General features: G+C 36.5%; 1 protein-coding gene and 1 pseudogene across 5 annotated transcripts in view; both read left to right on the top strand.

Annotated features, from left to right (window-relative positions):
* DMD (dystrophin) overlaps positions 1–25,621 on the top strand; it is a 2,389,494-nt gene that overhangs the window by 941,868 nt on the left and 1,422,005 nt on the right. For all 5 annotated transcript variants that reach the window (XM_055564496.1, XM_055564495.1, XM_055564498.1 and 2 more), the window contains 4 exons: positions 360–473; positions 1,692–1,847; positions 8,744–8,914; positions 16,114–16,296. In XM_055564496.1, the coding sequence (XP_055420471.1) occupies positions 360–473; positions 1,692–1,847; positions 8,744–8,914; positions 16,114–16,296 (624 nt within the window). The remainder of the gene's footprint in view (positions 1–359; positions 474–1,691; positions 1,848–8,743; positions 8,915–16,113; positions 16,297–25,621) is intronic.
* LOC129640523 (uncharacterized) lies at positions 18,355–18,471 on the top strand (annotated as a pseudogene).

The raw sequence follows: 25,621 nt of genomic DNA on the forward strand, positions 1-25,621 counted from the left end.
TCGTAGTTTGTTTTATGTACTGTAAGGGCACATTGTTAGTATTATCATGAGTTGTTTTGTAACTTAAAATTTCTCTAGAGGGGGATATGATTTAATGTTCTCAAGAGTAACATCATAAAACCACATTTGGTAGTAATTTTTTATTTTTAACAATAGCAGACTTCATACGCCAGTGCTCATACAGCAGACCATAAAAATGCAGTCTTAGTGGAAATATTCTTTTCCTGAAGAGCTACTTAGAGATATTCTTCAACCATGGGAATTGTTTGCGGGCTTGTGTTCAAACATATCATCGTGATGAATTGTGTCAAGGGAAATCAGCACCCCGATAATGTGTTAAAATGGGTCTCTGATTCCAGAATCACATAAAAACACTGAAGAAGTGGATGGCTGAAGTTGATGTTTTCTTGAAAGATGAATGGCCAGCCCTTGGAGATTCAGAAATTCTTAAAAAACAGCTGAAGCAGTGCAGGGTAAGATTTTTTTATATGACACTTCTTTATATGAAGACTTTGATATGGAAATTATTATTTAATGATATCAGTGGTTCTGAACCAGGGGCAATTTTGTCCCTCTAGGGGACATTCAGCAATATCTGGAGACATTTTCATTTGTCTCAACTTGAGGTGGGGTAGATGCTGTTGGCTTCTAGTGGATAGAGGCCAGGGACATATCTTAATATCCTACAACGTAAAGAACAGCACCGCACAACAGAGAATTACCCCATCCAAAGGACAGTAGTGTCAAGGTTGAGAAACTGGGCTAAATAAGAGAGAAATAGACAAAATATTGCCTTTTATTCAATACTCACTTTACAATATTATTTTTATATAGCATGCAGTTTAAGCTAAAGGTAAATGATTTTTTTGAGCTACTTGTTATATCTTATTACAGATTGTCAGTAAAACTATGTTGCTCTTTCCATGTATGTCACACTGTGGTATAATACTAGACATATTCCGAAATAATATTTATTATGCCATTGTCATGCAGTAGGAGGAGAACAATCTAGCTCTTTCAAGAACTTTCTTTGTGAGTAAAAGCTTTAAAAGCAAATCCATTTTATCAATAACCTTCACAGCATCTTGCTATAAACTGCTGCAGCATACTATGCTGGAAAATCAAACCTCCTTCAAAAATAGTAATTTATAAAGCTCATCATTGTTGCACTGTTTTCGAACATGAAGTATTAAGTTTATTTACTTTGGTAGGCAATGGCACCCCACTCCAGTACTCTTGCCTGGAAAATCCCATGGACAGAGGAGCCTGGTAGGCTGCAGTCCACGGGGTCGCGAAGAGTCAGATACGACTGAGTGACTTCACTTTCACTTTTCACTTTCATGCATTGGAGAAGAAAATGGCAACCCACTCCAGTGTTCTTGCCTGGAGAATCTGAGGGACAGCGGAGCCTGGTGGGCTGCCGTCCATTGGGTCGCACAGAGTCGGACACTACTGAGGCGACTTAGCAGCAGCAGCAGCAGCAGCAGCTAACCTAAGTGGACTATAGATATATAATTCCCCATTTCATTCATGCCATAAAAATTGAACATTTTTTGCAGCATATATTTCAGATTTTAAAGGGCAAAATTCATGTGTAGTGTCATGATTCCTAATTATATGTTTCTGTGTAGCTATGTTGTATTTCTAATTGTTGTGGTAATTTTTTCAGATAATTTAAATTGTTTCCTTAGCTTTTAGTCAGTGATATTCAGACAATCCAGCCCAGTCTAAACAGTGTCAATGAAGGTGGACAGAAAATAAAAACTGAAGCGGAGCCAGAGTTTGCTTCTAGACTGGAGACAGAGCTCAGAGAACTTAACACTCAATGGGATTACATATGTCGACAGGTATGTCCCACCTCTTTTATGTTGGCTTGCTTCATTTTAATTATGATTTCTTAATGTCTCCCTTCACTATGGCCCTTTTAAAAAGTTCAGTCTCTGTGTTGATGCTTTAAAGCATGTTTAAGTAAAACTAGCCTTTGTCTAGCATATAAATTATTTTCATAGTATATATTTAGATAGTGTATATTCATCTTATTGGAAGTCCTAAAATGATCTTATGGAATACAGCTGTCATTCTGAACAATAAAGCCCTTTTCTTAGGCATTATTTTTTTTTGAATCTTTTCTCCAAAAGACTGCATAACTTAATACATGTAATTGGATCAACAAAGATAGTTTACAATTCTATACTTGATACAGAAATAAAATGAATGAATAATGCATGCATATGTACAAATATAAATATGTTTCGCTTTTGATTGTAAGATTGACGAGTTTGACTTCTTCAATACATCTCTTTCAATAAATAGATTAAGATTGGGAAATAGTTGAGAAGGGCTTAGTAGAAAAAAATATAAGATAAATGTACATTCATATCTGAGTTCCTCATTTTTATATGGAGGAGTGTTTATGGATATTTATTTCCAATTTCAAGATTAAATTGCAGAAGAGTAAATATTACATACAAGTAGCATACATCAAATACTTCTGGTTCAAAAGTGATATTTTGACCTAAAGCAATGATTACTTTTTAATACACCAATACCTTTTTTGAAGTTAATGAGAGGTTTCATTTTATGTATATTAGCATCAGTCAGTCTTTCATTATTTCTAAGTAACCTTTCAAAGTTGAAAAGAAATCATGCCAAAAGGCAAAAACTAAATTTGAAAAAGAAAGAAATTGAGCCGAGGAAAAGTCAAGGCAAGTCACCCAGCTAATACCATCACTGACAAATGCTCAACTGTTCTATTAACTCACCGATGAGATAGCCCGGGGTCAGCTAGCTTGCATTCTTCTCCTGGAGTAAGTCGGTTCTAGAAGGGATATTAAGGAAAAAAAATATTACTTAGAAAATAGATTATATCATTGATGTTTTCCTGGAAGGCCAGTATGAAAAGGATTTGTTTGTTGAATGTTTTTAATGGATGAATAGAAAGAGCAGCATCAATTTATTTAGAGCAAGGAAGGAAACAATAGCAAAAAAAAATCTTTATGAGAAAATGGGTGGCAAAGAAGAGTCATTAATTCTCTTATAAAGCACAGTGAGGATTTACTATTCATGCCAAATACAATGGGGAGCTATTAGACGTTTAGGTATAGGAGTGACATCATGTAAATATTTGCTGTATATTCCTCTTATATGAAAAGACTGAAGGGGCATGAGTGGAAGCATGTAGGAATTACAGTTGTTCAGGTAGGAAATAATACTGGCAAATAACAGGGGGAATATTAGTGGAGATTGAGAGACACAAAGAAATTTGAAATGTATAATCCTCTTGTGACACTCTGTTTGGTTGACTGTCCAAACCTCTTCCAATAATTTTCCAAGCTCTTCCACAGAGACAGAGGTGATTTGAATTCTTGTTGCTCTGTTTCATTACTGTTTATTGTTTTTATGTATATTTTCCCATTATACAGTAAGTAGCATGAGGAAGGGAGCGTGTTATTCTAGGCAAACTGAACCAAAGTGCTTGTGTCAGTCAAACTTTGTAGAAATTCTGTACTTCCTGGCCACCTCCAGCAGGCTTATCCCACTCAATGTGATCGTTTATTTTTCTTGTTTCTTCTAACCAATTAGGCAAGTTCTTCCTTCTTGCATTTTTGATCAGGGCTTTCACACTCACTTCCACAATCATTACTCTTGCTGCTAACAACACACTCCTTTCTTGATTTTATGTTTTATTAGACCCTGTTAGAAATGGCAGTACTTGATGAAAGATAAGGCTTGTGGAAAGTTCAGGGTGACAGGGAGGGAGGGATGAAAGCATATTCAGAGTTTTCTGTTTTGAGCAACAGTGTTGGACACTGCACCTTCTATGAAAGACGGAAAAACTGTGTGCTAAGTAATGATGCTAAAGCTGAAACTCCAGCACTTTGACCACCTCATGCAAAGAGTTGACTCGTTGGAAAAGACTCTGATGTTGGGAGGGATTGGGGGCAGGAGAAAAAGGGGACAACAGAGGATGAGATGGCTGGATGGCATCACCGACTTGATGGACGTGAGTTTGAGTGAACTCCGGGAGATGGTGATGGACAGGGAGGCCTGGCGTTCTGTGATTCATGGGGTCGCAAAGAGTCGGACACGACTGAGCGACTGAACTGAACTGAACTGAAGGGAGAAACACAATTGACCAGCTTGGTAGAATGATCAGTGCTTCTACTTTGGTCATGTTTATTTTGGAGGAGTATACAGTCAAAATGCATCTGGAATTCAAGTGGGGTATTTAAAGTGAGCATATGAACTATATACACAGAAATAAAGATAACATCTATGTAACTCCTCTCTGACAATGAAAGAATTTGTCAGACCCACCCTCCCTCTGAATTTTTGGCTAAATTAGATGAAATAAGAACTCTTATGGATGGGCAAGACTTCCTTGTGAATGGACAGGCAAACAATGTGCATGGGCAGAGGCTCTGGAACCAGGTTGCCTGGGTTGAGATCTTGCCCCCACCATAAGCTACCTCTGTGAGCCTGGAAAAGTCGCTTTATCTCTGCACTTCAGTTTCTCAGTCTTTACAGTGTGATGATATTACTACTTACTTTATAAGAATTTTAACATTCTTCTATAGTTAAATGAGTCTGTGTGATTAAGGTGTGTAGATCTATAGCACAGAGTAACCATTATGTACATACTTGTTCAATAAAATAAACAAGGAGAGATGAAATAGACATAAAGCTGCCTATATAAAATTATAAAATATGTGTAATTTCTAAATAATGTATAGATATATATTTTAATTATTGGTGACTATAAACTTAAGAGTTACCAAGAAACACTGGACTGAGCAGCAAGGCGGGTGCCATTCTGGCACCTTGCAGATCATTATCTTTCTCTGATTCAGTGCATCTTTTGGGTTCAGTCATCCACAGACCCCTGGGTCACTCTGCCTCATTTCTTATGTATTTTAACACCTAACTCACGGTTACTCCTGTCCTAATTCTGGGTGATTTCAATATCTTCTTAGATGGTTCTTCCCATTCCTGAGCCCTTGGTTACTTAATACCCACTCCAGTGATTTTCGTCTTCTACCCTGCCTCAGCCACACACTCCCAGCTTCATAACCCAGACAATGTCTCTAGCAGTAACATCTTTATAATTTCACCCTTAAGCATCCTGCCCTGCAGTCTCCAGCATACACACAATACAGCCACTGTGGAGCCTGTATGCAGATTCCTCGGAATTAAAATAGAGCTGCCTGAGGTTCTAGCACTCCCACTTCTGGGTATATTTCCAAAGGAAACAAAATCCGAATTTCTCAAAGAGATGTCTGTACACCTAAATTCATTGCAGCATTACTCACAATAGCCAAGATAAGGAGACAACCTAAGTGCTGATCAGGGAGAAACACATAAAGAAGATTAAGAGTGTGTGTGTGTGTGTGTGTGTGTGTACACATACATGGATACACGCATACATATAGACAAAGGAGGAGTATTCTGAGAAAGAAGGAAAGCCTGTGATTTGCAACAACCTGGATGAAACTTGAGGGTATTATATTAGGTGAAATAAATCAGATAGGAAAAAAAAACAAATACAGTCTTATCTCAATTAAACGTGGGATTTTAAAAAAGCCAAACTCAAGAGAGTAGAATGGATACTAGGGCTTAGAGAGTGAGGGAGATAAAGAGATTCTGGTTAAGTGGTACAGACTTCTCGTTTATGATGAGGGAGTTCTTGGGATCTCAGATTCCACGGCCAGTGGAGCCTGGCAGGCTACAGTCCATGGGCAAAGAGTCAGACACACCTGAGTGACTAAGCACACACAGCACATTTACAGTATGGTGACTATAGCTGACAATTCTATGTTATATAAAGTATTTTATAATTTCTTTACATATGAACCTTGCTGGGAGAGTAAATCTTTAATGTTTTCATAACAAGAAGAAAAAAGAAAAATGATAATCATTTTTGGAATGTGTGTGATGATGAAGGCATTGACTAACCCTGTTGTAATCATTTCACAATGGTGTATGTACCTTAAACAGTGTTTTATGTCAATTGTATCTTTTTTTTTTAATTTTATTTTATTTTTAAACTTTACATAACTGTATTAGTTTTGCCAAATATCAAAATGAATCCGCCACAGGTATACATGTGTTCCCCATCCTGAACCCTCCTCCCTCCTCCCACCCCATTCCATCCCTCTGGGTCATCCCAGTGCACCAGCCCCAAGCATCCAGTATCGTGCATCGAACCTGGACTGGCAACTCATTTCATACATGATATTTTATCTTAACAAAGGTTTGGGGGGCGTAGAGTGGGGTCAGGCAATGCTTAATGTTAGATTTACAAATTCTGGAACAGGAAACATGAAGAACTTCCTGTTTTATAAAGCGGTTGATGCAGAGTAATCTGCTGAAACTGCAGGGGTGGATTGGGCAATTTCAGGCTAGACAGTTGGCATCACTCAGGTAATAAAGGTGAAGGAGAAAGTATGATTTTAACCTCAACCTTTTCACAGAAATCCTTCTAAAATGTGAAACCACAAAAAATTAATCTCTTTCTGATCAGTTGTAGAGCAGAATGTTAAATTTGGAAAAGACCTTGGAAACCATCTAGTCCAACTTTTAGGTTAGTTAAGAGGTGGAGATAAATGGAGTGATGTTTCCATATTCACTTAGCTTGTTAGTGATTGATTGAATCCAGGTATCCTGGTTCCAAAGCTAGTATTCTTTCCAGTGTACTCGTTCTGTCACTTCAAAATGACTTCCTGCTTTTCTTTCATTTTAAAATCACTCCTGATCCCTTTCTTCTGGTTTCGTTTTATAGCATCCGTTATATATATAGTTTTTTGCTACAAGTCTTTGGCTAAGTTTTGTTAGTCATTCTAATATTATTGCCACTGTGCCAACCGCCTCCAAAGATTATAGCAGCATATCCAAGTAGAAATTTAACAGCTTGTTTACTTGGGCTTGTTATAGGTTCATTGACTATGCAAAATCATCTTTGTACTTTAGTATAATTGTTAGATATGTGGTTCTAGCTGTTATAATGAAACATACACTTACATTTCAATAGATCAAGTTCTACATTCTCCTAGGAGAGTAAAGCGTTTAAGTAGCTTTAATTTAACTACATTAGGCTTCAGGTAATTGTAAAGTATAATAAAAATTAACATAAACATGGTACTGCATATATTTTATATTTGGTAAAGTACCATGAAAATGTTGTTTTATTAAAACTATGCCTTTTATATTAAGACTTTAAATTACAGCTGTATTATTTAAAAGATGCACTGTACTTAATCCCAGAGAGAAGAATAACATCATTTGAGTAGAGTTATTTTTTAAGGTAAAAGAGATGCATTATATATTGTAATCCTAATACTAAATTGAAATTTTCCCTCAGTGGTTTACAGCAGAGTACATTGTATAAGCTATTAACATGCATGATCTCTTCGGTATTTTAAGTTTTGCTATCTTTCTAGTTAATAAGTAATAAATTCTGTTATAAATTAGTATTTCAGAAACATATGAGACTTTATAAAGCAAGAGTCTCCTATCACACATGCTTTTTTACACCTTTTTATGTAAAATTATATACTAGACAGTTTTTGCTTCAGTACAGATGTGTCAGTGCTCATTGGTATCCCATTCTGTGTGTGTACATGTGTATCCCACAATTTATTTAACTGATCTTCCATGAAAGCACCTTTGGGTTTGTTTTCAATATGTTGCTGTCTTCAAAGCTGAATTGAATAGTGTACATGCAACTATGTACACATCATTTTATATGTGGAAGAACAGGCTCAAATTGATGAACATTAAGGCATTGAATGCATTTTGCCAGTTTACTGTCTAAAAGCTTTTACTGTGGTGTATATTTCCCTAAACAGCTATGAAACCTTTGTTTTCCCACATCCCTGCTCAAACTTGACATTCTAATTAGTCTTTTTTCCTAATCTCATATTTGAAAATATAGTAATTTAACTTCATTTGCTATTATTTAACTATTAATGATACTGAGCAAATTTTCGCATATATATGGATGGCCTCATTTTAATTTTATTTCTGTGAATTACATGACTGTATCTTTTATTCATTTTCCTTTTTTATGAGAGTTTTCTATAGGTATATGATTATTAAGTTCCTAGTACTCTTGCCTGGAAAATCCCATGGATGGAGGAGCCTGGTAGGCTGCAGTCCATGGGGTCGCTCAGAGTCAGACACGACTGAGCGACTTCACTTTCACTTTTCACTTTCATGCATTGGAGAAGGAAATGGCAACCCACTCCAGTGTTCTTGCCTGGAGAATCCCAGGGACGGCAGGGCCTGGTGGGCTGCCGTCTATGGGGTCGCACAGAGTCGGACATGACTGAAGTGACTTAGCAGCAGCAGGATATTTGAAATTGTAAAACAGCATCAAAGAGTGCAAAGAATTTCTACTTCTATGTATGCCAATAAATTCAGTTTTCCAACTGAAACGTATCATGAAAAAATGTTTTCTTTACTCTCCATTTGCAGAAATGAATTACCATATACAACAGCTAAATTGTGGTCTTAGGGGAATCTCTTCATTATGTCAAGTAAATGCTTATATCTTATTTTAACACTTATGGGAAATTAAGTGTATCCAATTGCCATGAGTTATTCTCCTCATTCATGTAAGCTATTTACTTCTGGCTTCATCTTTTCCAAGCTTTCTATTATTTACAGTCTCGTCAATAATAGTATAATGATAATGTTTTATGACTTTCAATATTCATGCTTTACTTATTGGTTTGTTTTATGGAAGGTCTATGCCAGAAAGGAGGCCTTAAAGGGAGGCTTGGATAAAACTGTAAGCCTTCAGAAAGATTTGTCAGAGATGCATGAATGGATGACACAAGCCGAAGAAGAATACCTAGAGAGAGATTTTGAATATAAAACCCCAGATGAATTACAGACAGCAGTTGAAGAGATGAAGGTAAAAGAAACCAGATAAAAGAAATTGTGATTCTGCACAGGCTGCTCTTTTCTTGGTTTAGTAATAGAGGTTGCTTTTTGTTTAATTTAGCTTCAACTTTGATATGCATTGTATAGAATGCTTAAACTTTTTATTTATTAATTTTATGTATTGTGGTCAAAACATAAATATCGATAATCACAGTTTGGAACATTTTCCCCTTGAAATTATGTACTATTAAGAAATTAGACTCAGCTACTCATATCAGATGTTTCTAGCTGATGCAAAGTGTTGGTGAAATGACAGTTGAAAATGTCAGTAGGCTTTGTTAATTTGGTGCTTTAAAGAGGTTTCTTAGAATTTGGCAGTACTAAATATTTCAGCTGCTGGTCTTTAATATGGATAAAAGGACTGTATTTACATGAGCTTCTCTTGAAACAGTAAGATAAAATAAATAACATTGATTTAGGACCAAGGAAACTGGCATATAGCTAGGTCTTGCAGGTGAAGCCAGGTAATTGAATCTACACAATGGCATTGTAGTATGGCCCTGGGCAACTCAGTAGTCAGTATAATCCTCTTATTTTTTCATGGGTAAATCATCTCATTTCATAACTTGAAAGTATGAACTGAAAAATAAAACTTGCATGTAAGTAAATCACCTACCTCAGAGTGAGCACTCAATGATTTTCAGCTATAATGATAAATATTATCTTCATGTAGTAGCAATAACATTATTTAACATTAGCCTAGGTGAACTATTAATAGATATTTGTTTGGTTTGAAGCCTCATGACAGAGCAAAATCATTTTAGAGCCAAGCACTTGGGTTTAAAACCTGCTTTGACCCCTTCTGAACCGTGTAAACTTGGGTAAGTCACATAAATCCAGTGAAATTTCATTCCCTTGTAATCTGGATATCAAAATACCTGCTTTTCAGAATCATGTGAAAGATGAAACATGAAAGTTCTAATGTAATACACAAAATAGATACCCCAAACTAGTTAATTATTATTATGATTTTTATTATTGCTACAAGGTAAGAAATTAATTATATGTACTTTATTATATAGTTTATAAGATTATTCAGTGAATATTGTAATTAAGAGCAGAATGTACTCACATGAAATGAGTACAGATGTTTAACTGTATTTTACAGATACTTAAACTCAGATGTTTAAATATCAGAGGTATATTATGGCTTTAGTTACATGTAGAAAATAAAATTGAAATATAGAAGAATGACTATATTTTGGAAACAGTAATAGTTTCTAGAATATTAAAAGCTAGAAAATCAGTCTCATCTAATATCGTACATCATTTATCATGAAATATTCATAAATTCACGAATTCATTCATTTATCAAGAAATATCGTATACTTACTGTGTCAAACACCCTTCTAGATATAGAATATAGTAGTGAGCAATACATAAAAGCCACCTGACTTCTTAGAATTTGCATTCTCATTGGTGACAGGGCAGGCAAAGAATGGAGAAATAAACTCATTTGAGATCATGAGAATTTGCCTAAAAATAAGCCAATAAATCATAGAGTCTAATTGGGAGTTGAGGGTGGTGAGATGCTGTTTTACAAAGGGTTGATATGTAGGGTATTTGTGAGGAATTATATTTAAAACGAGATACGAATCATAAGAAAAAGGCAACCTTACAGAAGTATTATCGGGGCGCATTCCAGTCAGAGGGAAGAGCTCCTGCAAAGACCCTAAAGCTATCTGGGAAGAGAATGAAGCCCACCTACCTGAAGAGAGAAAAACAGGACAAATGACCTGAGATGATTTGGAGAGGCAAAGTAGGTATCTGCTGACACAGCAGATTTGTGGGACATGGAGGGGTTTTCATTTTAAGTGACACGGCAGAGCCATCAGGAGGTCTACAATTATTTTAGGTTTGACTGTGGGGAGGTCACCATGAGGGAAGTTACATCATTACAGAATATGAGAGCTGGAGTGTACTTTGAAAGGAAACTTGTTTATACTTCTCTTCGTTGGTCAGAAAACAGATATTCCTAGATAGGTCGAATAGTTTCCTCCTAGTCATAGGCTTTATCTGAATATATTTCCCTCTATCCCTATTCCTTTCTAAGCCACTCTATCATATACCATCCCATTCCATTCCGTACTGTTGTATAAAGCATGTTCCTCCCCATTGCCTTTGCCCTCACATCTCAGCCCTTCATGGCTGTTCTTACCATCGCTTCCTATGCTGTATAGCCACTGCTTCAGGTCCCAAAGCAGATAATCAGCAGTCAGCGTGCGTTCAGCTATTCTGTTTTTCCCAGTTCCTGTGTTTGCCTCTGGCCCTCTTCCCTCATTCTTTGAACCCTTCGCTTATCTGGCTAACTGTTCAGTCAGATCCCTTTTTCTTTTCCAGTACAGGAGAGTAGACCGTGTCAAATTTAAAACTAATTTATAAAAAATCCTTGACATGAGTGGCCCAGCCCCTCAGTCCACATTGATTTGCATGTTTAAAAAACTGATCTAGCTACAACATTGGTGCATATGGGCGTAATAGTGAAAAGAGGAGCAGCTCAGACAGCCTGGGCCAGTAGCAGCAAAGGGAGTTGGCGTTTTCTGGTCTTCTGTCTGCCAGTCAAGGTAATCGCTTTGTCTGTCCCCTACACAAAAGGGAGTGATAGAACCTTGTCCATGCCTTCACCTGTGCTCGTGTTGAGAGCACATTTATCTTTATTGCTGGAAGAGAGTGATACACCTACTCTGGCATCTCTCCTCAATATACTCAGATAAAAAGTAGAGACTTTCTTCTTTTTCTTTACTTGCTGCTCCTGTATTTTACTTGATAATCCTGTTTTTGACTTTTTTCTCTGTAAACAATTTTTTTTTTATATTAGCATCAAAGAGACAAGGGAAGTTGGATTAGAAACATCTTATTCCAAATGTCTTTAGGAGGCCTGCAGTAAGTCTAATTTGAAATTTTATATCAATCCCTTTTTAAAAAATTCTGGAATTTCAGTTTTTCACTATTTTCTTTTTCTTTCTTTCTTTCTTTTTTTTTTTTTTTTTTTTACACCGTGTTAACTCCAGTCCAGTCCTAGGGTTACCTGGACTTCAGTTCAGTTGCTCATTTGTGTCCAACTCTTTGTGACCCCATAGACCGCAGCACACCAGGCTTCCCTGTTCATCACCAACTCCTGGAGCTTGCTCAAACTCATGTCCATCAAGTTGGTGATGCCATCCAACCATCTCAACCTCTTTTGTCCCCTTCTCCTCTTGCCTTCAATCTTTCCTGGCATCAGTCTTTTCCAATGAGTCAGTTCTTCACATCAAGTGGCCAAAGTATTGGAGCTTCAACTTCAGCATCAGTCCTTCCAATTAATATTCAGCACTGATTTCCTTTAGGATTGACTGATTGGTTGAATCTCCTTGCAGACCAAGGGACTCTCAAGAGTCTTCTCCAACACCACAGTTCAAAAGCATCAATTGTTCAGCGCTCAGCCTTCTTTAAGGTCCAACTCTCACATCCATACGCAACTACTGGAAAAACCATAGCTTTGACTAGATGGACCTTTGTTGGCAAAGTAATGTCTCTGATTTTTAATATGCTGCCTATGTTTGGTCATAGCTTTTCTTCCAAGGACCAAGTGTCTTTTAATTTCATGGCTGCAGTCACCATCTGCAGTGATTTTGTAGCCCCAAAAAATAAAATCTGTCATTGTTGCATTGTTTCCCCATCTATTTCCCATGAAGTGATGGGACCTGATGCCATGATCTTAACCTTTTGAATGTTGACTTTTAAGCCAGCTTTTTCGCTCTCCACTTTCACCTTCATCAAGAGGCTCTTTAGTTCTTCTTCTCTTTCTGCCATAAGGGTGGTGTCATCTGCATATCTGAGGTTATTGATATTTCTTCCAGCAATCTTGATTTCAACTTGTGCTTCATCCAGCCTGGCATTTTGATTGATGTACTCTGCATATAAGTTAAATAAGCAGGGTGACAATATACAGCCTTGACATACTCCTTTCCCAATATAGAACCAGTTCATTGTTCCATGTCCGGTTCTAACTGTTGCTTCTTGACCAGCATACAGATTTCTCAGGAGGCAAGTAAGATAGTCTGGTATTCCAGTCTCTTTAAAATACTTTCACTTAATATACATGTATTTGCTGTTCTCATTCTATGGGGAACAGGCTAGAGCAACGATTCTCGCAATGGAGTGAGCATCAGAATCACTTGGAAGGCTATTAAAACAGAGTTATATGGCCAACACTAGGATTTCTGATTTAGTGAATCTAGGCTGGACCCTGAGAATTTTAATTTGTAAATAAGTTTCCAGGTCATGCCCAGGAGTAAGTTTGGTGGTCCCAAGGAACCATACTTAGAGAACTGCTAGTTCAAGATACAGGCAATGTCTGAGCTTATGATGGTTAGCTTCATAGAAATATATGGAACAGGGGACTTCCCTGGTGGTCCAGTAGTTAAGAGTCTTTCTTGCAATGCAAGGGACACAGGTTTGATCCTTTGTTTGTGAAGATGCCATATGCCATGGAGCACCTTAGCCCATATAACACACTACTGAGTCAGCACTCTAGAACCCACGAGCTGCAACTACTGAGTACATGCACTGTCTCTACTGAAGCCTATGTGCCTAGAACCTGTGCTGCACAACAAGAGAAGCCATCACAATAAAAAGTCCACTTGCTGCAACTAGGGAAAGCCCACATGCAGCAATGAAAACCCACCACAGCAAAAATAAGTAAATAAATCTTAAAAAATATATATATATATGTGTATATATATATATATATATATGGAACAAAAGCTACCACTTTTGAGGAGGATTATGCCTAAACTATGCCATTTAGTTTTCTGTCTTTAAAATGTAGAAATCATCAAACTCAAATCCAAATCCTACTACACATTTGAATACCCTCTTAATCATATAACCCATGGTTGCCCATGGTGTGTATTCTCCATCATTACCAAAAGTAATAAACTCAGCTGATTCAACTGTGGGAGTGTTGCTGTGGGTTACTATGAAGACTAACCTTGAGATGAGCTTTCAAGCCTAAGTACAGTGGAGAAATTGTTCATGATCTCCTTTTCTCATATCTTTCTTCTGTGAACCTTTTGAAATTATAAAACTGATTTTAAAAAAATATTATGAACGTCTAAATAGCAGGGGGAGATACTTCTCATTATGCATTTTTGATAATTGCATGGGTTGTTCATAACTTATATAAAATGTAATTTCATTCACTGGATGCACTGGGTCATGCTTCTCCTCCTCATGGAGGATTTGAGATGGGCTTAAGACAAGCTGTGTGAAAGAAGACATGCAACTCCCAGGATGATTTACTTTAAACTCACTGAACCTCAGTTCTTGGATGTATAACATAAAGGAAACAAAACTCATCTCACACAATTTTGTTAAAGATCCAGTGAGTTCACACATATAACATGTCATGGCACACAGGAGCACACACTAAGTGATTAATATTTCTCAAAGTCTTTTTAATGATAAAGTTACAATAGCCAAAATATGATTTGTGTCAAACAAATCCATGCTCAGTGTCAAAAAACAGATTTATTTTAGAATTTTGAAATATAATTTCAATTGATTAAAATCAGTGAAGGAAATCATTTAATAGTCAAAAGAGTTTGCATTTGCCATCATATTTTATACATTTTAAGGCATTATGGGCCTAAATCCAAAGACATAACAGGATCATGTTGAAAGGCATTTTATAGTTGAGTTTGTCCATTTACCTGCAAGAACCTGAATTTCTTTACCTGAGGGCTTCTGAGGCCACCGAATCCCACTTTTTCCACCTGAGTCTGGCTTCGCATACCAGGAAATTAACATTTCCCCAACAGTGTTCAACCAATGATGGGAGATGGTGTGTGAATTTCTCAGTGTCCTCACCCTTGAGTGGGATAAACCTCAGTCATGTGTTTCCTGTGCTTCCCAGGTGGCTCAGTGGTAAAGAATCTGCCTACCAATGCAGAAAGATGTGGGTTTGATCTCTAGGTCGGGAAGATCCCCTGGAGAAGGAAATGGAAATCCACTCCAATATTCTTGCCAGGAAAATCCCATGGACAGAGGAGCCCAGCAGGCTACAGTCCATGGGGTCACAAAGAGTTGGACATGACTGAACAACTGAACACACACACACACACACACACACACACACACACACGTACACGTGTTTCGTAGACCTTCCTAGCAGGATTAAACTTGTCACCAACAGCAGTTGCTGGGTTTAATAAGTATACCCTTCCAATCTCCATTCTTTTTTCCATTCCCCATCTCCCTACCACTATTTCCTTCACATCACACATAAATGACTTATGCTTGAAAGCTCATCTCAAGGTTAACCTTCATAGTAACACACAGACCAATACTCTGTAGTTGTACAAGCTGAGTTGATTACTTTGGCAGTGAAGGCGAGTACATACCATAGGCCACCATGGGCTATATGAGTAAGAGGGTATTCAAACCTGTTGTAGGATTTGGATTTATGTTAGATAATTTGAGGGAGCGTTTAAGGCCTTTGCTTTGGATTTCATGTTGTCACCAAGTAGGAGTAACTCTATGATTGGGTATCTTAATACATTTTCCTTGAAAGGAGAGAAGACTAGAGTGATACTGAACATATAATGGATAAAGATACAGCAGTGACTGACTAACCAGGATAGGGAAGTATCTGATCTTTCTCTTACTTGCTTTCAGTTACTTAACACTTTTCTGTTATAATATGTTCCCAAATATAGCATTAAGAAGGCTTATTTCTGTTAATTATCTTTTGATTTAAATAATGATATTTGTACTGATTTCATTATTCATCCATCTGAGTAATTTATAAGTGGTTTCAGTTCTGGTCTATGAGATTTTCTGAACCTAGTTAGCATTGAAATATTCATTTCTTGCTTATTTTGTGTGTGTGGATATCTGTGTATGTGTATGTGTATGTATTTTCCACAAATACACATCTGCATACAGACTACTGTTCAAACTATTCTGATTAAAACTCTGTTATATTCTGAGTATATTTTTCCTGTGAGTTTCCAATTGTAACCAAACTTAAATTTATGGACGTGATTGGAGTCAGTATTGGATTTATTTTTATTAATCTCATTCTAATGGAGATGTTACAAGGAAGAAAAATTATGATACATAGAAATGCATCTTAGAAGTCAAATCATTGCCTTGCTATTAAGAGAGCATTTTTTTTTTATTTTTCAGAGAGCTAAAGAAGAGGCCCAGCAAAAAGAAGCAAAAGTGCAGCTCCTCACTGAGTCCGTAAACAGTGTCATAGCTCAAGCTCCACCTGCAGCACAAGAGGCCTTAAGAAAGGAACTGGACACTCTGACCACCAACTACCAGTGGCTCTGCACCAGGCTGAATGGAAAATGCAAGACGTTAGAAGTCAGTCACTTTTCTTGATCTTTATCAATTACTGCATGCTAACTTATGGTTGTATGTGAAATTCTTAATCTTATAATGATTAAGAACATGAACTCTAGTTTAAGGACTACTTAGGCTCAAATTCCTCAGTCAGGCTTACTTACAAATTAGCTACTGGAGGCCATTTGCTTAACGTTTATAATCCTATTTCCTATCTGTAAAAAGGACTTAAAAATCAAAGGATGTTGAGAAAATTAAATTAACTGTTATTCTGTTTAAAGTACAGAGGGAGGCTGAAGAGGGAAAGGATATATATGTGTTTGTGTGTATGTGTGTGTGTGTGTGTGTGTATGTTTATATAACTGTGACTGATTTGCATTGATGTGTGGCAGAAACCAACAGAACGTTGTAAAGCAATTATCCTCCAGTTAAAAGGAAAAAAAAGTATTTAGCCTAGCACTCAATAAATGTGAGCCACTCCCTGTCTAGATCTTTTTATTATGACAATTATTAGATCACAAAATCCCATGAATAAGTTTTCTCAAGATTTATATTGGGTTTGCCAAGAAGTTCATTTGGGTTTTTCTATAAGCTATAATGGATGTACCCAAATGAACGTTTTAGGCAAGCCAATAGAAACTGGTGTCTCAATTGATTACCAACCATGTAACTGTATCAAAAACAATCTATGATTCTCCCTCTGAAAGTATTGTTTACTAACAATGGGTATCTTGCCAAGTAGCAGAAAACTTAACCTGCTATCAAATGCTGATGCTACCAGATACAACAGACTAGTTGGGCTTTAAATGCTTCCCTGGTAGCTCAGTCAGTAAAGAATCTGCCTGCAGTGCGGGAGACCTGGGTTTGATTCCTGGGTTGGGAAGACCCCCTGGAGAAGGAAATGGCAACCCACTCCAGTATTCTTGCCTGGAAAATCCCGTGGACAGAGGAGCCTGGCAGGTTTCAGTCCATGGGTCGCAAGAGTCAGACATGACTGAGCGACTAAACCACCACCAATAGAAACTGGTCTCCCTTTTTTTTCATATATTTGAATGTTCATAAAGCTGTATAAGTATCTCATCAGGGAGATTTTCTGGGGAGAAAATTTATCTTATTATAATTGTCTTTATTGATTGCTATGCCCTACAGAATTCTTTACAAGACATTGTCTACCTAGCATTTTTTTTGGCATTTTACATAATATTTATTATCATAAGCCCTGCTTTATCTTTTCCACATGCCTTCGTCCTTAGGTTATGATTCTCTGAATATGCCTGCTACATAATTCAAGTGTCTCAATTGATTACCATGTAACTGTATCAAAAACAAGCTATGATTCTCCCTGTGAAAGTATTGTTTACTAATAGTGGGTAGAGTGCCAAGGAGCACAAAACTTAACCTACTATCAAATGCTGATGCTACCAGATACAGCAACTAGTTGGGCTTTAAACTAAGCCAACTTCTGCACAAACTGAATCATCTTTGTGCATATTATTGATAAAGAATCCAGGTATACTATTATTTTTGAAAAACATGATTGTTTATGGAGCTTTTTTATATTTAGAGACCAGATACAAGTCATGGGCTTCCCAGGTGACTCAGTGGTAAAGAATCTGCCTGCCAGTTCTGGTGACAGGGGTTTGACCCCTGGGTTGTAAGATCCCCTGGAGAAGGAAATGGCAACCCACTCCAGTATTCTTGCCTGGGAAATGCCATGGACAGAGGAACCTTGCAGGCTAGAGTCCATGGGGTCACAAAAGAGTTGGACACAACTTAGCAACTAAACAACAGCAATAAGTTATACCTGTAGAGATGTTGTTTTTCACTTGCTAGGTCTTGTCTGACTCTTTATGACTCCATGGACTGCAGCACACCAGGCTTCCCTGTCCTTCACCATCTCCCAGAGCAAACTCATGTCCATTGAGTCAGTGATGCCATCCAACCATCTCATCCTTTGTCGTCCTTTTCCCCTCCTGTCTTCAGTATTTCCCAGCATCAGGGTCTTTTCCACTGAGTCAGCTCTTCACATCAGGTGACCAAAGTACTGGAGCTTCAACATCAGTCCTTCCAGTGAATATTCAGGGTATATTTTCAGGGATCATTTCTATAGTTCATTACTAGAGAAGTTTCTCTTAATGTGTAGAACACCAGTAGAGTAGACCTTGAAAAATATTAAAAAAATATCTTTTGCTCTGTATTCAAGATTTCCAATATTACAACGGCCAGGTTTCTCCATTATCAGTTCTACTTCCTTCTTCATTTATCAGTCCTTGTTCATTGTTTATCCAATTTACTCCTCATACACTTGACTAGTGCCTTAATAGTTTCCAGGAACTATTATAGCTGCTGAGGATATAAAGGAAAATCTCTTCGATTCATGCTATGTCAGTGCTACAGAAAATAAAGAATGGGAGGGGAAAAGATGACACTGATAGTTTCCAGGAAATCAGAACTGATTCACTATTTGGTTACATGAGAGAAGGACTTTTTATATCTAGGAAGTTGCTTTCTGATAGTAGTCAAATAAAACATTTTAATATTATTTTCTTCAGTTCTTAGTTTCCTTACATCTTCATTGTTCTTTGCTTTGTATTATTCAAGTTGTTCACTTAAAAATATGCTACTCCTCCATGAATCTGTTTTGGGGTATGTTTTCCAAAGAAATATTTTATTTTTGTATTAAGAACAATGTTTTCAAGATTTTTTAATGAATTATCCTCTAATTTCTCATCTGTAATGACACTTCTAAAGTTTCCTCTTTGTATTAAAGTTATCAAAGTATTTAGCCTGTCTTTATTCCTTCTCCAGTAGTTTGGAATACATATACTATTGATTTTATTTTAATGGGACCCTTAATTATTATCTTGAATACCTTGATCACAGTATCCACCAATAATAAATATTTCTGTGCACCTCTCTAACAATGATATAGCAGAACCACTAGAATCATTGAACTCTGAATTTACTTCCCATCTTCCATATTATTGTTGTACCTCATTTCTTATGCCCCTAAATTATCAGTGTCATTGCCACTGTGCCGTTGAAATTATTATTTATTTAAATTTGCCACCACTATTTTACCAATTTCTGTGATACTTTTTCCTTTTTTGTATATTTCTTTTGCTTCTGCTCTTTCATTGAGTGTGACTAGCAAGTGCTCTCAGATTTTATATGACTAAAAATATCTTCTGGCCCCCTAAGTGTTGAGAAATAGCCTAGCTGAGCATATAATTATACTCAGAGAGTTATTTTTTACAACCCTGAAAAATGTTATTCTATTTTCTTCTGAAATGTCTTGCTGTCAAGAAATCTGCTGCCAAATTATTATTTATTTTCAGTTTTCTTTGGTATGTTTTCATTTTCTCTTTGTCTTTGATGCTTTGCAGTTTTAGTCTATTTTTCTATGTATAATTTGCTTTCATTTATACTTTGTCACCAAGTGCATTAATAAGAACGAAAAGATTATTTCTCTTTTTGGTGGTTTCCAAAAGTTTTGGAGAGAGATTTTCCTTTCTCCCAATCTCTCCATTCCTTCCTAGGAGAACCTTTATTAGATCTATGAAGAATCTCCCCATCCTGTATTCTGATTCTTGATTTCTCTTTAATATTTTCTGTATTTCTATAATTTCTTGGATTCTGGGTAATTTTCTAAAATCTGTCTTCCAGTTCTAAAATTCTCTCTTCAACTGCCTAGGGCATAACTTAATCTTTGATATATAAATATATTCATCTCTATCTGTATACACATCTATCTGTGTGTGTGTGTGTGTGTGTGTGTGTGTGTGTATGTGTATTTTTTTCCAAGCACCATATTTTCCATTTCTCAAGGTTTTACTTACTTGTTTGGCAAATCTTCTTTTCTGCCATCTTCAGCTTTTGTGTAGTTATCTCTGTTTTTTCCTTGAAATGATTTAAGCAATATATTTGGTTGAGAAGTCTCAACTTAATGAGTATTAAGCATGAAACAGTTTTGTTTGTCCAATAACTAAAACCAACCAGGTTAAACTCCATTTAGGCCTATAGTTGGCTTTTTAAACAGCATTTCAGTCTGATACCATCTGTTTTCATTTACTTTTAGTTATTAAAATTTAGTCTGATAAATTTTTATCTCATACTTTATTAAAATCTTCCACCAATTTAATCCTGTGGGTTCAGTCATTTATACACAGGTGAAATGAGAAAAAAAAATGAGCTTACAGTTCCTTTATCTCAATTTCTGGATAATAATCTTCTAATTTTGGTATATGGGAGGATAAGGAAGGAAAAATGCACCGTTTATCTGATCTTCTTTTCTTGGCTGGGTGCAATTGCTATTAACATTTTGTTAACGCCCACACACATCTGTGATGATGTGTCTGTTTTCACCAGACTCTATAGGGTATCACTACTGATCTGGCTTGTTCTCTATAGTCTTGTGTTCTGATGGAGAGCCCAGTTGGCCTTGTTCATATGAACTTTGAACCTGAAAAAATATTTCCTGAGCATACATGATAACCTTGGAGACTTCAGCAGGAATTTCAAGCTGACTCTTGCCAGTAGCCTTATAATACAGAGAAAGTTAAACCCTTTTTACTCAGGCTTTTGTGATATCCTGGAGTCTTACCCACTACCTCCAAAACCAGCCTGTGGGCACTGGCAGGTCCCATATTGCATAACTCTTAGGAATGAGGAACGTGAAAGATTTGTCCTTGATTCCTTTTTGTCCATACCAGCAGTTCAATAGGGCATACATGTCAGCCATTCCCTTCTGAATATTCACACACACTTGAAGAACAGTGCTCTTTTATATCTTGGAAAGGGACCAGATGAGTTTCTAAACATCCTCATGAAAAGGCAAAAAAGAATTGCCTAACTTTTCATATTCACCTCTTTTTTTTTGTTCCCACAGTCCCTGCCCATTAGAGCCCTCTCTGTCTCTAATGAGAGCTTGTAGAAACATCTAGCAAAAGTTTTGTGAACATGGAATGTTCTTAAGTATGAATTCTGGTTGTTAGTCTCAAGAAAAGTAGATCCTACTGGCAAATTTTATCACCAAGCTGAACTCATTAAATGTAAAATTCTTTGAATGAATCTATTATCTCTTATCACAATGGATGGATTCTACTATTTGTTACAACTATTAACTCCATCTAAAATAGTGAGTTTTATCATGTGATTTGTAATGTTGTGTTTGTGAGCTCATCTATAGTAGGAATTGTAGTTTACTGGAAGTTCCTTCTGTGCTAGGCTATTGGAGAATCCTTAAGAGTCTTCTGTTCGTCTCTACCACCGTCTGAGAGATGTTGTGTTCTATCCTCATGTGTTATATAAACTTGGGTTTCACTTTCTTATGTGTGAATACTCATTTTCCAATCAAAATCCAAAGGATTCTCAGCTTTCTTGCTAATTTCTTACACTCCAATGGATGGGGATTTTTTAGTTCTTGTTTCCAGGATAGGTGACACCCAGCTTTATGCTTTTCATCTCTCTGGAATGCATGAGACCAGTACGTCTTTTCCCATAGGAAATTTGTTTTGAATACCCCAGCTCTTATGTTCAGATATGGCAGTATTTTTGTTACGCTTAGTTTCCCAATATTTACTGTTTATACTACCTGAGGACTTTTCATACTTCTTTTATAAATCAGCTGTGAATTTGAAATACATTTTAAATACTGTTTCTAGAGGAGCTTGGTGGGCTATATATAAGTCCAAGGGATCCCAGAGTCAGACACAAGTGAAGCAAGTTAGCACACACGCATCATTTTAATATGACCAAATCAGGTCGTGGGAAGGGATTACCAAATCACCTCCATTTACCATTTTTAATGGAAGTCTCTTTTTTCTCTTGTACTTTTTTCAAAGCCACTTTGACTTTGGTGATTTCAAAGTAATGTTAAGTTCCAAATTGTTAAGCTTAACAATTATTCTAAGTGGCTTTTAGCTCCAATTCAGGCTGCAAGACTATATTTTATTTTGCAGAGGTGACCTGTAAAGTCAGTACATTCAGCTTCTCCAGCTGTGCCCTTCAGATGCATTCAGGACACAAGAGGCCATCTATCCTGATGGCTAAATCAGCAAGGTAGTTCATTATCTCAATCTGCAACAAAGTTAATAAGACACATTACCAATCGCATCTCCTTATCTTCAAAGCTCTAAAGTACACTTGGGTATTTAACGGGATATTTATATTTTCCCACTGGGATATTTGCCCAGAAGGAAGACAGTCTGTAGTCCAGCAGGAGCTGGAAATGACCCAGATTTAAGATTTCTATCACTTTTTAAAGCAAAATACTTAATTACACTTTCTGTGATAAACTGTACATGAATTACCAGGCAAGAATTGGTAGGCTGACAAGGCAGTTTAGACTGATCCTTTTCATGAGTTACAGAGAGACAGTGTTCTCCATCATTTTCAAGGGCTGTGAGAAAAAGTGAAAATATGGGAAATCTGATAGAATTTTTAGTTTCTCTTAGGATAAAATGTCCTGCCTATATTTATTTTTGGTGATGGCAAAGGGGTAGCAGGGCAGGTGGTAGTGGTTGCAGTGGTAGATTTATACATTTGCTCAGTATTTACAATATCAAGGCTAATGGAAAATGACTGTTAAAATATTCTTTTTATCTAATGCATCTTCCTACTTTCTACCAGCAGACATAACCTTAATCCAGAAAATGGTCTTTATTATTTATCTGCTTAAAAAGGGTTTTATCACACACATGTGGATGCCTCAACAATATACTACTCAAATTTGCTTGTTTTGAGGGTTATAGAAAGTGGTAACCTGTAATATATTGTTTACTAGGGCTTACTTTTTTGCCCAACATTTTTGTGTCTGGGCCTCATCTATAAGGTTCTCCTTGAAGTTTTCATTTTCACTTTTATATTCTCTGTGCAAGTATGATACATGGAACAACAGACTGGTTCCAAATAGGAAAAGGAGTACGACAAGGCTATATATTGTCACCCTGCTTATTTAACTTATATGCAGAGTACATCATGAGAAACACTGGGCTGGAAAAAGCACAAGCTGGAATCAAGATTGCTGGGAGAAATGTCAATAACCTCAGATACGCAGATGGCACCACCCTTATGGCAGAAAGTGAAGAACTAAAGAGCCTCTTGATGAAAGTGAAAGAGGAGAGTGAAAAAGTTGGCTTAAAGCTCAACATTCAGAAAACCAAGATTGTGGCATCTGGTTCCATCACTTCATGGCAAATAGATGGGGAAACAGTGTCAGACTTTATTTTTGGGGGCTGCAAAATCACTGCAGATGGTGACTGCAGCCATGAAATTAAAAGATGCTTACTCCTTGGAAGGAAAGTTATGACCAACCTAGATAGCATGTTAAGAAGCAGAGGCATTACTTTGTCAACAAAGGTCCATCTAGTCAGTTCAGTTCAGTTCAGTCGCTCAGTTGTGTCTGACTCTTTGCGACCCCATGAATCGCAGCAGGCTATGGTTTTTCCAGCAGTCATGTATGGATTTGAGAGTTGGACTGTGAAGAAAGCTGAGTGCCGAAGAATTGATGCTTTTGAACTGTGGTGTTGGAGAAGACTCTTGAGAGTCCCTTGAACTGCAAGGAAATCCAACCAGTCTATTCTAAAGGAGATCAGTCCTGGGTGTTCATTGGAAGGAATGATGCTAAAGCTGAAACTCCAATACTTTGGCCACCTCATGCGAAGAGTTGACTCATTGGAAAAGACTCTGATGCTGGGAGGGATTGGGGGCAGGAGGAGAAAGGGACAACAGAGGATGAGATGGCTGGATGGCATCACCAACTCGATGGACATGAGTTTGAGTGAACTCCAGGAGCTGGTGATGGACAGGGAGACCTGGCGTGCTGTGATTCATGGGGTCACAGAGTCGGACATGACTGAGCAACTGAAATGAACTGAAGTATGATATGGTATATGTATACATTATTTTGTCACTGGACATTAAGGCTCTTTTCCTCATTTTTAAATTTTGGTTATTACAAAAATTACTGAATTGGATGTTCTTGTAACTGCTTTGTTTTCCATGCAAACCAGTTTCTCTGAAGATATGTATCAAAAAGTGGAGTTGTTGAGTTGCTACGTATGTGAATATTTACCTTACTGGGAATGAAAAATTGTTTTCCAAAATGGCCATTCTACTATACATACCCACCAGCAATAAATCCAAATTTGTGATAATCTCCTCTCCTCAATTGAAATGGTCAAATTAAGCATTTGTGTTAATCAAAATAATAAATATTTCATTGTAATACTGATATATACAGTCTCCTGGTTACTAATGAGTCTGAACATATTTGTAAATATTTATCATACACATGTATCTTTTTCTTTAAAATACTGGTTTAGGATTTTATTTCATATTTCTATTAGGTTATTTGTTCATCTTTTAACTGACTTGGTGTTCCTTATGTATTACTCATCTGTTACTAATTTTGCAATTGTTTTCTTCAAGTTGAGACTGTTTTTCAATTTTTTCGTTGTGTCTTGTTGAATAGAAAGTTTTAATTCTAGTGTTATTAAGTTTATTTATCTCTTTCTTATGGTCAGCTTTTTAAAAAAAATGTCTTAGATACACTTCCCCATCACAAGGTCAAAAAGTATTCTTCTATATTTTCTGGTAGCAGTCTTAAAATTTTACTTTTTCATGTATGACTCTTTTTGAATATTATTTTTTTTTACTGTATATCAACAGTCATTTAAGAATACTTATATCCTTGAGATAGTTTGCATCTATATTTCTACTAATATACCATTAGGAAATAATTTGAAATAGGGATGGTCGTGATGGACCATTCATGATGATGGTCAACACATGTATATAATAGCTAACAAAACTAAAAGTAGTCTACCTTTACAGTAAGTGTTGATTTTTAAGAAAATCAAACTATAGCCACTTAAGTAAAACATTGCATTTTTATTTAAACTATATTTTCTTAGTAATATGGAAAAAATTATAATGTTAAAAAAGACACTATAGTTAAATCTGTACTTTTAACTATCTAGGTGTTTATATATGATAAAATTTAGAGGAGGTCAGAGAAAAGTGGTAGTAGCTGATGTGTTGCGATGTTAGGTTTATATGTGCAATTTTAGGCATGCTCTTATTTTTGTATTTCCCAGTCTGTAACGTTGATGATTTTTTTATTTAAAAAAGTAAATCACTGAATCTTGAATTTATTCATGTAATAAAATTTTTCCTTAATGATTTGTAATTATAAATGTATTAGATGCTCAAAATGACTAGCTGCATTTTCAATGATCTACTGCAAAGGAGAGATGAAAGGTGTAAAATAGATTTTATTTTTAGAAGTTTAAAAATGGAAATACCAGAATCACACATTCACTTTGCTATCAAAACATTTCATCCA

This window comes from Bubalus kerabau, chromosome X (assembly GCF_029407905.1).
Source record: "Bubalus kerabau isolate K-KA32 ecotype Philippines breed swamp buffalo chromosome X, PCC_UOA_SB_1v2, whole genome shotgun sequence".
NCBI classification, from domain to species: domain Eukaryota; kingdom Metazoa; phylum Chordata; class Mammalia; order Artiodactyla; family Bovidae; genus Bubalus; species Bubalus kerabau.